The following is a 15,197-nucleotide window of genomic DNA, read 5'->3' on the forward strand; positions in this document are numbered from 1 at the left end:
TTCACTTAAATAAAGTGATGTTGTTTTAAACCTACCAAAAATCAGCCATAAAGACAATCTTATGTTCTAGCAACAGCTAAAAGCCTGAGTCACTGCTATTGATAATAGGCCTAAGTGTAGTAAATGCAGTAACTTTGTTAGAATGCCTGCATCCTTACCTCAGCCTTTAGCTCACTTACCCAAATGGAGTTAATAACATATGCAGGCATCCTTTAGCACATAATCAGCATCACATAAATACTAAAATAGCAAATGCAAAACATCCAAACATCTGTACAGACTGTGCACATAATATGGATCTGTACAGGCTGTACATACATTATGATGCTATCATGCTGATTTAGGTGTGGCTTTGATTTGCCCTTGTAAAGGTTACTTTTTTCACTACAAGAAGGAGATAAAATGCCCTTGAGACTAAATATGGATTCTGCCTGAGGGGAGAATCATGTAACACCAGCATAAAGAGGCATTAATAATTCAGTTAACAAAGTTCTGCTAGTGCTTACACCAATCTGTCTGACCACTCTCCCTGTAGCTAGAACATATGCTAATGCTAGCAACTGTTCATGAGTTTCTAGCATATGTTAGCAGTCACACCAATAAAGGTTCCTAAATGGAGTTTTTCGTTGACTTCACCTACCATATATGAGCACTTTGTAGTTCTACAATTACAGACTGTCCATCTGTTTCTCTGCATACTTTATTGGCCCCCTTTCACCCCGTTCTTCAATGGTCAGGACCCCCACAGGACCATCGCAGAGCAGGTATTATTTGCATGGTGGGTAATTTTATATTTACATCTTTGATTTTACATCTACAAGGTGGACAAATAAGGAATGTCTGATAGACTGGACAGTGAGTGGACACAGTGTTTAAAAAACCCAGGAGCATTGCTGTGTCTGATCCACTCATGCCACTTTATTGCCCACTATATTAGACACTCCTATCTTGTTGGTCCACCTTAGGAGTAGATGTAAAGTTAGAGATAGTAGCTCATCTGTTGCTGCACAGTTTGTGTTGGTCATCCTCTAGTGCTTCATCAGTGGTCACAGAACGCTGCCCATAGGACACTGTTGGCCAGATATTTTTGGTTCTTGGGCTGTTCTCAGTCCAGCAGTGACACTGATGTGTTTAAAAACTCCAGCAGCACTGCTAGAAGCACTAACATGCCACCACCACGTGAGTGTTACTGCAGTTAGTGGTCAGTCAAAGTCTATATCTAGACTGGTAATGTGCTAGCAGTTGCTAGGGCAGCAGTATACAAATACAATTTGAGATTTCTGAGCTGAAATACATTTTTTAATACAGCAGTGAGACTTCTCTTTTTTCTCATCTGCTTCCCGCCTCAGAGTTTCCATCACGGGATGTCTTCCTCTTTCACATTGGCATTTATCATACTAAAAGACACTGGACGAAGAAGCAGTGCAGAATACGATCACGATCAATAAACTAATCCAATTGGCGAGCCAGGGAAAAGCATTTAGCCAGATAAAATCACATCATGATGTTGCATGACGAGGGTGCATGCATCTTGAGAACGGTCTGTCTCATTGAGGGCAAATTCAGTGGTCTGAAGATGTCAACAGGAACTAGTATTTTGTGGTTGGGTTGGATTTAAAAACCCATCACAAGACAGAGCACATTAATGCCCGTGGCTATACTCATGGTCGATTTTGAAATGAGCACAAAAGCTGTTATGATCAGGGCTTGTTTTCTCAAGCTCAACCCTTTCTCAATGAGGGCCTTTAACGGTCATGACTTTGTGATCTTTAAGCCATCAACCATCGCTCTTCAATTCTAAATAGCTCTTTTTGTTCACTGAAGTTGGTGAACTCATGCCAATATATGGTCTGCCACAATGAAGTGATGTTTCCCCTTTTAAAAAATAACATTAGAGCTTCAAACTCTATAACCTTCTTTGACGTATATGGATGATTCTGCATAAATTGGTTCAAAGCCAGAGGTGAAACCAATTGTCAGACTTTGGGACACTTCAAAGCCATTAACTGAGATAATAATAAACTAAATATATACAAAATCATCATTTATAGCACGTGCCAGGCTCCGGTCCTTGTGGGCGAAAGACTTCAGCCCAGTGCCTCATTAAACATACCTGATTCAGCTCATTAGCAAGATCTTCATTAACTGTATTCAGAGCATTAGCTGAGGGTAAACAGGTCTCCCAAACCCTAACTTGTAAATTTCAACATTTTAAAATTTTCAGCACTTTTTTTGTTGTTTGTTGTTTTGTTTGTTTCTTTAAAAATTTATTTCACCATGTGGCCAAAGTGAAGTTTAAACATTTAGATTATCATATGTTTGATAAAAAAAATCTTTATTTGAAAAATACTGTGCCACATTTACATGTCACTACCGAAACATAGAGTTTTAGTCCATAGGCGGAGCTTTATTTTAGCCACACCCTTTCATTTTAGAACAGAAAGTGAGACTGTGTCCCTGTCCCTTGCGGCCACACAATGAGCAGTTAGATCCCACAGTTTTGAAGTAAATGTGTCCCAAAGCCTGAAAATCAGAGTGGAACATTAAGAACTGTCACTATCGAAACACACACAACATACACACACATTTTCTAAGCTGCTTCTCCCTCAGGGTCGTGGGGGGTGCTGGAGCCTATCCCAGTGGTCATCGGGCAGAAGGCAGGATACACCCTGGACAGGTTGCCAGTCCATCGCAGGGCAGACAGACAGACATACACATTCACACACACACACACACACACACACACACACACACACACACACACACACACACACCTAGGGGCAATTTAGCATGTCCAATTAGCCTGACTGCACGTCTCTGGACTGTGGGAGGAACCCGGAGGAAAGCCACGCAGACACAGGGAGAACATGCAAACTCCACATAGAAAGGACCCTGGTTGCCCCCGAGCGGGGAATCAAACCCAGGCCCTTGCTGTGAGGCGACAGCGCTACCCACCGCGCCACCGAAACACATATTTTAATGAAAAATGTTATGATGTTCTGTTTAAAACTGTTCAAATCTGTGCTAGTTTTGAGTTCTGCTCAAAATTAGCTAAAACTGTCACTACCAAAACATTTGGTAAAGTTTCAGTAGTGTTATGATTGTTTCGGTAGCGACAAAATGGAATAAAACACACAAAATTAGTATTTATATATGCATATGGCAAAATGTTTTAGTCTTACGTCCAGCGATTAAGTTTTCAGCTCTAACAAATGATCGATAATGATCCACATATTTAGCTTATTACTGCCTCCATTAATGCCTTGGGTTTAAATAAATCTAATTTATTTTGATAGAATGGCCCATATTCATCAAGCATTCATCAAGCATCAAGGATCGGATATTGGCCAAATGATTAGAAAGCCCTTTCTTGTAGCTCTGCCAAGCTAATAGAGGGAGATATGTACACCATGATGTAGATGGACTCATAAAGTGGCCAGAAAGTGGAAGTACAAAGTAGGTGTTTCTAATAAAGTGGCTTTATTAGTTAATGTATATGAGTGTATTAATGTGGTTAGGGGAAAAAAATCCCAAATTACAATTTACCATTTGGCCTTATCTCACAGAAAGAGCTGAGCTGTTGTGACATACTTTGCTACCGTTAATGTTAATATTTATATCTCTAATATTCACAATAACTCCTGTCATTAACATTAATGCGTCCACCTTTTTCAGAGCTGTGACGCTGAAAAGGACAGACAATGAGCAGACCCTTCTCTTTGGAGGCAGATGACAGCACAGATGAGGAGAGGGCAAAGGCCAAAGCGGCGAGGAAGGCATATGGGAAGGGCTGTCCAGAGAGGGCCAGGGGGCCAATGGACACTGACTTCCTAGAGGACCATGGGGAGATCACCTGCCAAGTCAGATTTAATTTGAACTTCGATAAGTGAGTAATAGAGAATGTCTCTGGCACTAGCACATTTTTTTACTGTAAGCCAATTTTTCTGTACATTTTACTTTATTTTCCACTTAATCTAAAGTACAGCTGAAGTATCGAAGAGTAAGTTGTGGAAGGATGTAGTTTTCAGAAAGGCCATCTAGACAATGACAGCAGAATATCTCATGTTCAATGTCTCCAAACTTGAATGTGTCTGAGTGGAATCGAGTCCAAAGTTTTGGAGTCGACTCTCAATCCCAGAATGGCTAGAATCGAGGCATGAATTCTTTTTGGATCAACTCCCAGCTCCAGTGAACAACGTTTCTTTTCATGGAAATGCACTCACTCTCGTCTGTTTAGACTGAGTGAGCTAAACGGCTTGCCATGCGCACTACACGAGTACATGCGACCGTACAAAAAACTACAAACTGTTCTCTGAAATTCTGCTTGGTCTGGCTGTAAACTTTTGGTTTACAACTACTGGATAGAGCCTTTGTTTTTATGAATATATGTTTTTTGTTGCTAACTGTGCAGCCTTTAGCAAGCTAGCAGAGTAAAGTAATGAAGTTGCATTAGCCGTCATGTAAAACAAAGTGGTTTGCTACCCACAGCAATATTAAGCATTTAAAATACTTTATTACTGTGGATTATAAAGAGCTTGGTCCACCATTTTTTTCTGGGTTTTGAAAAGACAACTGTGCCAAGTTGCAATGATTTTTGGGAAAGATCTGATGCCAATGTTGACACTTATGTTTACTCTATTCCTCACCCATCCAACAGCTAATTTAATTAACTTCACTTATACTAATGCAGTAATGAAACAGCCCATAAAATGATGTCTGGGAATCCCTTGAAGGGAATTGTGGACTATGGCTTATAAACACCTTTGCTTGCAATTTCTTTCGGGTTTGGAAAGGGAAATATGCGCCAATGTGCAATTATTATTTTTTTTTTTATTAATTCTCAATTTCATGACAAGCTGGCTAGAGCTAGCTAACATTAGCTAGAATTTTTCTGACCAACAAAATATCATTGTACAAGTTAGTTTGCATTCTTAACCAGAATCAAAGACCTTTCTGACGTATCTTGAAGGCGATAGATGATTTCGAAAAACTGTAATTGCAGTTTGGTGGATGTGTGTGTGTGTGTGTGTGTGTGTGTGTGTGTGTGTGTGTTTGGGGGGGGGGGGGGGGGTCTCTTGTTAATGAAAGTGTTTCTTGTTAGCTGGTGAACACAGAAAGAAGTTTGAAAACTCACATTACTTCTTTGCAGCTGTACAACTTTAGTAATTCTTCAAGTTATCGTTGCAGTGGAGAGAATGGGTTACTCAAAGGACAGGAAAGATTTGCTGAACAAGAAGGAGAAGCTAAATACTACAGTTAGCAAGGCAACGTTAGCTGGCTATCTAGATATACGGCCTCAGTTTGGCTTCTTTGGGTTCTAGCTATATAGCATCAAAAACGGTTCTGCTATTGTTCTGATGTTATAAGACAAGAACCCCCTTCAATAAGGTTCTATAGAGAACCATCTACAGCAGACTCTCCATCAACCCGAAGAGCCTTTTCACGATGCATAGAACCCTTTAATCATGCAAAGGGTTCTTTGAGTGTTCATGGTTCCATATAGAACCGTTTTCTTTATTAAAGAACCATCATTTTTGAGGTGGAGATGCAGGCTGAGCGGTAAACAGAGATCTCAACCTTATGACTCCCCTCCTTCTTCACCACTACAGTTCACCACAGAGTTCACCACGAACGTGAAACGTTTGAAACGTGATGTGCGCATGCTCATTGGGAGCGCTCGATGGGTGGGACAAATTGCTGGAACGCTGGCACGGCGACCTCATTCTCACGACCCCTCTTCCCATCACTCGTGAACAAGAGCGCGGCATTACTTACGCTCCTCCACCTGGGCCAGGTCTTCTCCCTTACATGTCGGTCCTTATGAGTTGTAAATCAGGTGGGCGTATCCATAGCAACAGTAAGCCACCTCGCGATGCGCGAGCTGAACGCAGTGCACTGGTATCAGAGTAAATAATAACGGAAACCCTTCACTAAACACGCGGCAAATGGAGGAGAAGTGAAGGAAAATGACACAACCAACTGGGTCAGTACACTAAACATGATCCACAACAAGAGCAGCGTTCGTGATTAACTTACACACAGTGCGGTTCTGTCTTACAAGCTAAATAATAAGCAGCGCTAAACGCAGGCCGTCATTACCTGTTGCCGCTGTGTAGCTGTTAGCTTTGGCACGACTGGGCCTCGCCGCGCTCTCACGGACAGACTTTGACCGTCCGGTCTCCCTCGCGCAGTTCTTCCACCTAATTCACACAATAAACGGTTCATTCCTCCTCATGTTTCCTCGCTGCGTGGCCACGATTTACTAAGGCGTGGGAATGAGATGATTAAGTCATGGCCACGACTTAGTAATGCGTCATCGGACTGCAGTAGGAGACGCCGGCTCGCTGGATGACGAAAACACAAAGAGCTGGAGCTCGTGATATAAAATGTAACTGTGCCACGTTGGATAATCATTACTGTATTTATTTGATATTATAAGCTGTGCTTAAAACACGCCTGGTCTGCTAGGCTCAGTCACACCGCCGCCACAGGCCGCACTGCTGGTTACCATTAACTAATTTTTGGTTTACACTACATGGACAAAAGTACAGGGACACCTACGCATTACACCCACAGGGGGTTTTATGATCATCCCATTCTTAATCCATAGACATTAATATGGAGTTGGTCCCCCTTGCAGCTCTAACAGGTTCCACTCTCCTGGTAAGCTTTCTACAAGAGTTTGGAGTGTGTGGGGGAATTTTTGCTCTTCCATTCAGAAGAGCATTTGTGAGGTCAGACGCTAATATTGGATGAGAGGGCCTGGCTCGCAATCTCCGATGTAGTTCATCCCAAAGGTGTTTGATAGGGTTGAGGTCAGGGCTCTGTGGGCCAGTCAAGGTCTTTTACACCAAACTCACTCAGCCAGGCCTTTATGGACCTTGCTTTGTGCACTGGGGCTCAGTCATGCTGGAACACAAAAGGTTCTTCCCCAAACTGTTCACACAAAGTTGGAAGCATACTGTCCAAAGTGTTTTGGTCTGCTGAAGTATTAAGATTTCCCTTCACTGGAACTAAGGGACCTAGGCCAATCCCTGAAAACAACCCCAAAGCATTATCCCTTCTCCACCAAACTTTACAGTTGGCACAATGCAGTCAGGCAGTTAACTTTCTCCTGGCATTCACCAAACCCAAACTCATCCATCAGACTTAGAGATAGAGAAGCGTGATTGGTCACTCCACTGAATGTTTCTATGGCTCCAGAGTGCAGACCAATGGGTGTGTTAGGTGTTTGTATAATGCATGCTGGACATTATGATGAAAAAACATTGATGACCGAAGAAATGAATAAGATATAAAATTGTAAATTCTGTCAAAACGATGAGGCTGAGGGATGTAATGCTGCAACAGTGCATAAAATATATTTTATATATTTTAACACTTGTTTGCTCTTTTGGGACATCATTTGGAATTAGCCATTTGCTTCCTGTTTACACTTATTTTTAATGTTTGTTTCTTTGTTTCCTGCAGAAAAATACGAGGGATAGAAAATGACCCTTCCCAAAAGGAGAAAGACAGGTTTGACATTAAGAGGCTGTTTGAGGCTGTGTCCAGCGGTGATGTATCTAAGCTAGAGGGCCTGCACGAGTACCTGCGCAAGACGAACAAAAAACTCACAGACACCACATGTAAGGGTGCCTTTTTAACTGTCTACTCTGTCTACACAATGGACCATACTAATAAAAGCAACAAATGTAAAGATGCTGTAGTAAGTAGTTACATTGCTTCCATTTGTATAGACATATGCACAAAATCTGTGAACCCTTTGGAGTTCAGATATCTGCAATGAATAGCTCCAAAAATGTGTTAGTTAATAAAAGTAATCTACAACACAGTATATGCATTGATACATTAAATCTACATGATTTGAACGTGTCAACACAATTTCAGGCTTTCAGTTTAGTAATTTTTGGCAAGTATTGTCCTGATGTCCGACTGACTGACACATTTGAATCATGTAAATTCAATTCCATCTTTTTCAGTGTACCACCACATCTTTATTGAACTGTTTAAGCTACGAGTATCAGTGGTGGAAAAAAATGATGGACTAGGGGGGACACTGAAGAACAGGGCTGTTAGATTCCAGAAATTTTGACGTTGACTCAGTTGCCAAGTGATTTTAAGTGACAGGAAACGATGGAGTCAGTTCCAAGAGTTGATTCCACACAATAACCTTGATTCCAAAAATCAAGACATAGAAAAGACATCTAGCAAAATAAAGAGTTCAAAATTAAGATAGCTAAAGCAGCTTTTATGTTATTGCTAGCTATATAGCCTTTAGCTTGCTAACTAGCAAGCTAGCAGAGTAAAGTTATGAAGTTGTATTAGCAGTATAAGCACAGTAAATACAATGTTGTGGTTTCAAAATATTAAGCATTTTAACATATTTTATTGCTATGGCTTAACTTTGTCCACCATTTTTTATGGGTTTGAAAAGGGAACTGGGCCAAGTTGCAGTGATTTTTAGCCAAAGTTGACGCTTATGTTCAATAAATTCCTCGCCCTTCCAAGTGATCATTAAATAAACTTCACTTATGCTGTTAAAAGTGATGGAAAGGCCCTTAAGATGATGTCTGGGATTCCCTCAAGGGGGAATGGAAATGGTGATGAGGGCATTTTAAAACTGGTGTTAGAAAAACAAGTGGCAAGCGAGTCCTTAAATACAGTAAGTTTTGGAACCTCAATAGGCCATAACCTCAGCCAAATAAATCAATAAGCCTGAACACACTTGATGCCATTTAGTATCTTAGAGGTTCACATACTTTTCCATTTTTAACTTTCTCATATATGGATCGTTCTGCTCAAATGAGTTCCAAACATTTAAGACTTTAAACTGATTGGACTCCAGACTAAAATAATTTAGCTCAGAGTTACCCTGTACTTTAATTATATTTATTTTATTTATGAAAATGACTGAACATTCCATGTTGTCATTACCAAAACAATCACAGCACCACTAAAACATTTGGTAAAGTTTTAGTAGTGTTATGACTGTATCGGTAGTGACAATTTGAGCTCATTTTAAGCAGAACTCAAAAACCGTTGCCACTACATGACTAGTAAAAACACAGCTTGGAACAGTTGCAATTGTAGTTACAATTCTTAAAGGTACACACTGATTTTCAGAGTTTGGGACACATTTGCTTCAAAATTATGTGATCTAACTATTGATCACGTGGCCTTGAGTAACAGGGATGCAGTCTCCTGCTCTAAAAAGCACACAAAATACCCTATAAATTAAGGCCTTGGGTTTAAATAGACTAACATAATCCTTGTAAATATCTAAGATCTGAACGCTTGGCTGTTTTTTCAGTTTTTTTTTTTACTGTAGGACCACAGTTTAAACTTATTTGGTAGAATGGTCCAAATATATTCACTTTTTTGTAAAGATATGATACTGTGAAATCTTTATTTATTCTTATGACATAAATGAAGATCAGGTCACATTTTAGAAGCCATTCATGCAGACATCCAGATCATTTTTGAAGTGTTGATAAATCTTTTCCTCTCTTTCCTCACTGATTCACTTTGACATTGTAACTCTTAGATCGACCCAATGGTAAGACAGCTCTGCTGAAGGCTCTGTTAAACCTGAAAAATGGAGAGAATGAAACAGTGGAGCACTTGCTGGACATTGCTGAGAAAATGGGCCATTTGGAGGAGCTAGTGAATGCAGCATATACAGACTGCTATTACAGAGGTAAGAATACTTTAAAGGAATATTTTTTAATCTAATCTCTATCTGGTGCATTTGTAGCATACTGTCAGTTATATTTTGGCAATTTTTGAAGTAAAAAGAATTAAACACAAGCTCTGTGGGAAACTATTAAAAATAAAAATATGGCAAATGTGAATGCATGGTTTGTATTTGATTAACCTAAAAAATAGAAAAAATTAAAGAGTACTTATGGCATGTGCAAAAGTTGCCACCCCTCCATCCAAACTTAGGCCTTAATTGACTTGTTATGACTGGTCAGGCAGACCAAGAACTCTCATTAGGAATTATTAGCTGTTTTCTAATTTTTTCAAACCTTGAGCTAACTCTGTAAAACATGGGATTTTCTAAGCAGCTGATTGAGGATCTGAAGCTAATAAATAGCTACAAAGCAGGTGAGAGCTATAAAAAGAAATGAAAACCCCATATGGCCGCACAGAAAGGCTTAGCTGACACAAGAGTGTTGGGTCACCATTCTCTGCAGCCTTGCTTGCACAAACGTGATCTGCAAAAAAGTATGCAAAACAACATCTAGATAAACCAGATGCATTTTGGAAACAAGTGCTGTGGACTGATGAAGTAAAAAATTAAACTCTTTGGTCAGAAATACCGAAGGTATATTTGGAGAAAGGGAGCAGCATTTGATGATAAGAACACCGGGCCAACTGTTAAGCACAGGAGTGGATCTATGTTGCTTTGAGGTTGTGTGGAAATATTAATTCCACAAAATATCAGCAAATTGTGGAAGCAAATGTGGCACTGTCAGTCAGTTGAAAAGAGGCTGGCTTCTACTGCAGGACAATGATCCAAAACATACCTCAAAATCCACCATGAACTACTTTAAGAAATGGAAGCTGAAGCTTGTGGAAAGGCCGTCACAGACCTCTAATATGAATATCGAAAATCTGTGGGTAGATCTTCATTATGCATACAAGACAGTTCAGGAATATCACAGAAAGGACGAGTGCAAGGACGAGTGGGTGAACATTCCTAAAATAAGAACAGCAAGACTCCTAGCTGGCTTCAAAAAGTATTTGCAAGCTGTGATATCTGCCGATATCTGTGATATCAAAGAGGGTGTTACTTAGTACTTTTTGATCATAAAGTAACTGTACAGTAGCTTTGGCTCCAATGTAATTTTTTTTAATAGTTTGCTGCAGAGGTTGTGTTTACTTAAAAAATCAAGTAAATATAGCTGAATATTTAATGCTAGCTATGTGAGGATGACACAATGAGTCTGTAGCTATCACACCAATCATACTACCATACTTTTCTGAATATTAATGAAGCTTGAAATCTCAGTGGAGTACTAATTGTGTAATCATATGACTACTTGCTTCATAATTTAGCTTAGGACTACACTGTCCGTCAAAGGTTTGGGCACATCTAGCTTTTCCAAATGAGCCTGTTTTCTTTGCTGGATTGTGGCAACTTAACTTCATATTGAATAGAAAGTAGCTAAGGTGTATGCGTATAAGGGTATTTTAAAATATTTTTACATTTTAATTCAGAGCTAACAGTGGAAAGCAAACAATGCTCTGACATTTTCAGAACGCAAGATTTCCCTAATATCATGAAAGGCAGTTAAAGTTCAAGAAGTATTTGCAAAACCATCCCTTAATTCTTACAGGAGACATTTACAACAGTGTTTATGTGGGACTGTTGCAGGGCAGACAGCTCTACATGTAGCCATTGAGAGGAGGAGTAAGCGCTTTGCTGAGTTACTCGTTCAGAAAGGGGCTAATGTCCATGCAAAGGCCTGCGGGAGCTTCTTTCAGCCTCGTGATGGAACATGTTTTTACTTTGGTAAGTCCAGTGCTGGATGCTGACTTCCTCTGTTAATTGTATTTTACTCACTGTCCTGTTTGATGTTCTTTCCATCTCTATTACAACAAAGATGAAAAAGACAATTAATTATAGAGAAGATGGTGATTGGTACAGTTTTCTTTTTTTGTGTTGTGAACTTGTCCAACTCTCCCCAGAATTGTGTGATGTGTGAATCATAGCACTGTCTTAACCCTTTGTTGGAATATGAAGGCCAAAAAAGAGAGCAATAATAGCAGGATTTGGGGTGATTTTCTGAGCTAAATTACTCACTGATGCTGACGTCAGCTCGATGATGTCACATAAAGTAGTTTTGGCTGGGCCTGCTGAATTGTCTGATATGGGGATCATGTCTATAGTTTAAACTGTTCCATTACTTTTGCCATTGGATTCCAAGGCTTTGTTAAAATCTGTATATACTCAGTACCTCTCTTTTAAACATTTCTGTGACATTTTTATTCAGGGAGAATTTGGGAGAATTTTGATTTTGACAGATACTAAAAAATACCCAGTTACTGACTGACTGACTGACTGATGACCATTGTTTGAATGTACGAGCATTGCCCTGCATGCAACAGGTGGCATGATACACCATTAAATGTTGCCCTTGAAGTGTGACTTCAGTTGAATTTTTTCCTTTATCTTGCTGTATAAGCAGCATTATTTAGCTATAAAAGCTGTTCAAGGTGTTGAATACATGCACCAAACTGGAAAAATAGTCCCCGTTAATAGATTGTCACCTTCACAAGTCTTGACAGAACAGATCAGTGTAGATCAAAAGTCCAGGCATTCTTATGTTTCGATTTGTTTTCCCCTCATCAAGAAATTAACACTGTGCTAAACAGCCCTACTCGCTCTAGAACATGTTTTTTTTTTCTTAAGTAGTAATACACAACATATGAACGTTCAATCCATGAGTCCAACCCTTTTCCACAGGGGAGCTTCCTCTGTCTTTGGCTGCCTGTACCAATCAGAAGGAGATAGTGGACATGCTGATGAACAACAAAGCAGATGTGAGGGAGAGCGATTCTCAGGGCAACACTGTGCTTCATGCTCTTGTGATGGTGGCCGATAACAGCCCTGAGAACACAGACTTTGTCACCTCCATGTATGACTACATCCTTATCACAGACGCTCACATGAATCCAAACCAGAAGAAGCTGGAGGACTTTGAAAACAATCAGCGGCTTACTCCCATCAAGCTCGCTGCAAAGACAGGAAAGATTGGGGTAAGAGTACAATAAATAGTGCAGAAATTAATCTATCAAAAGTAAATGTTTGTGTGTTGTCGTTGTTCCGTTATACTTTAATGTTTACCTGTATTGCCTTTTGTTTAATGTGTTGATGTTCTTTGATTGTAAAGTGTCCTTGAGCATGGGAAAGGCGCTATATAAATAAAAGTGATCAACTATAGTGCTGGGCAAAAGTCAGACATTACCTACAAATGGACATTAGGTACACACACACATATTCTAAGCCGCTTATCCTTCTGGGTCACGGGGGGAGCTGATTCAGTGTCCTTAGTTCAGTTGTGTTGGGTGCTGGAGTAGAGCATGAGACCTAGCTGACTGGGGGATCTAGGACTGGGTTGAGACCAGTGGTTTGTTTTAGTCAGACATTGCATAATTACGTTCCCTTTATTTTGGTGGTTCCTGATTTCAGATGGCTTATTCATTCAAGTCAAGTGATGCTTTTTCCCTAATGGTAAAAAAAAAAGTCGAAAATAGTACCTTCAGTGTCTGTGGTAGCCTTGTCGTCTATGCTTGTTTTAAAAACTGCACTTTTGAAATTTCCACCATCCCTCTTCCCTTTTATACTCAGAGCTGTATGTTCTTGGAGGCAGACTGTAAACTAAAGATATATCCTCAGACTATTCTGCTGTGGTTGTATATGATAGCCTGTACTTTAACTAATAGCTTCAACATTTAAGAATTAAAATATGCTCCCGATGCTGTTAGTTACACAGTGGTTGGTGTGGGCCTGGAAAAAAACATTTGAACCCTTTTAGATTTCTAGTGTACATCTTGAACAGTCTTTCTTATGTAATTATTCCTCATGTCAATTGAAACAAGAAGAGAAATCAGAGAAAGAGAAAGCAGAAGAGGAGAAATTTTATAATGGAGAATTTAAAGGGGAATTCCATCAATATTTTAGAATAATTCAGTCATTAAAATGTAAACAGAGTCAATCAGAGTGGTCTGATGTAAAATGGTTCATTGTAGAGAAACTTACAGACTCTGATTTCTTTACAGTGGTGGTGATAGGAACCAGGGGTCACCATGTCTACAATACAAATATTTTATTTACTATCCAAAACCAGCAGTGAACATTTGAGCTCTATATAACATGTTGTTGATGGTAAAATAGTAATAAATCTGAAAAAATAAGTTTTCTTTGGGGACTACTTTACCTTACAACACCCTGCACATACCTTCATAAAAATCAGAAACAACGTGTCAGACATCAGGCATCATATCTTACCAGTTCATGTAATAATGTTCTGTGAGGGAGCTGTGAGAGACATTGAACTCCTCAGATGTCTGGTTCCTATCACCAACACTGAACAATTTTCACTCGGCAACTTTCTCTAGAACAAAGCATTTCACACCAAACTACTCTGAATAACTTTGTTCACATCTCAACCATTTAATTATGTCAAAATTTTGAGTTTCCCTTTAAGGAGAGTTTATTGTTATTTTATTGTTTTTCTTTTACTTTTTTTCTTTAGAAATTGTGACATTAAAAAGTAATGCACAGCTGCCTATTGTGTCAGTCACACCAGATTTATAGCATTGCACTGAATTTAAATAGGCAAGGCATGTTTGTTTATATAGTACCTTTTATACATTGTTGTCATTCAAAGTGCTTTACAGATGAGAAAATACAGAGTCAGAGTTCACTATAAAAAGGCTAACACTCTCTTTCTGACTCATTAATTGACTGGTTACAGGCAGCAATCCAGGGCTGTACCACTTGAGGAGGGTACCACCAATTTAACCCTTAAAATATTACAAATGTACACTTGGTTTTAACTTTTACAGTTTTTCTATGCGTTCTCATGTTTGTGAGGAGTTTATAAGGATCATTGTACTGATTTGAATCAAAACCATTTTGGACTTCAGTACAATCCTTTGAGTACAATCCTTTTGCTTTGAGTGACCCTATGTTTTAATTATGTTTATTTTATTAAAAGAAATGATTGAGCATTTTGTTTTGTTACTACCAAAACAATCATAGCTTTACTGAAACATTTGGTAAATTCTCAGTAGTGTTAAAGAATTTTCGGTAGTGACAGTGTTAGCTCGTTTTGACAAGAACTGAAAAACAATAGCCAGTAAATGTCTAGCAAACACAACTTTCAACAGCTGTACAAACATAAAATCATTATATTTTTCATTAAAACACAAAAAAAAATTTTCACTTGCAGAAAGTGTGTGTTTCGTTGGTGACCGTTCTACACAGATTTTCAGAGTTTGGGACACATTTACTTCAAAACGATAGTGATTTAACGGTTCACCATGAGGCCATGAGGGTCAGGGATGCAGTCTCACTTCCTGCTCTAAAATGCAGGGGTGTGGCTAAAATAAGGCTCCACTTATGGACTAAAATTCTTTGTGTTTCAATAGGGACATAAAAATGTGGGACAGCACTTAAAAAA

General features: G+C 39.3%; 1 protein-coding gene across 4 annotated transcripts in view; it reads left to right on the forward strand.

Annotated features, from left to right (window-relative positions):
• The window catches only part of trpv1 (transient receptor potential cation channel, subfamily V, member 1), a 28,115-nt gene that overhangs the window by 887 nt on the left and 12,031 nt on the right, over window positions 1–15,197 (forward strand). For 2 of the 4 annotated variants that reach the window (XR_005129479.1, XM_017714862.2), the window contains exons 2-6: window positions 3,676–3,886; window positions 7,471–7,628; window positions 9,548–9,700; window positions 11,384–11,521; window positions 12,476–12,768. Coding sequence is in view for 3 of the 4 variants with exons in the window: in XM_017714862.2 (XP_017570351.1) it covers window positions 3,702–3,886; window positions 7,471–7,628; window positions 9,548–9,700; window positions 11,384–11,521; window positions 12,476–12,768 (927 nt within the window). In the remaining variant the exon portion in view is untranslated. Of the gene's footprint in view, window positions 1–3,296; window positions 3,457–3,675; window positions 3,887–5,925; window positions 5,984–7,470; window positions 7,629–9,547; window positions 9,701–11,383; window positions 11,522–12,475; window positions 12,769–15,197 lie in introns of those variants that run through there. The other 2 variants (XM_017714863.2, XM_017714864.2) reach the window with 2 other exon arrangements.

Source organism: Pygocentrus nattereri, chromosome 23, assembly GCF_015220715.1.
Source record: "Pygocentrus nattereri isolate fPygNat1 chromosome 23, fPygNat1.pri, whole genome shotgun sequence".
Taxonomy (NCBI): domain Eukaryota; kingdom Metazoa; phylum Chordata; class Actinopteri; order Characiformes; family Serrasalmidae; genus Pygocentrus; species Pygocentrus nattereri.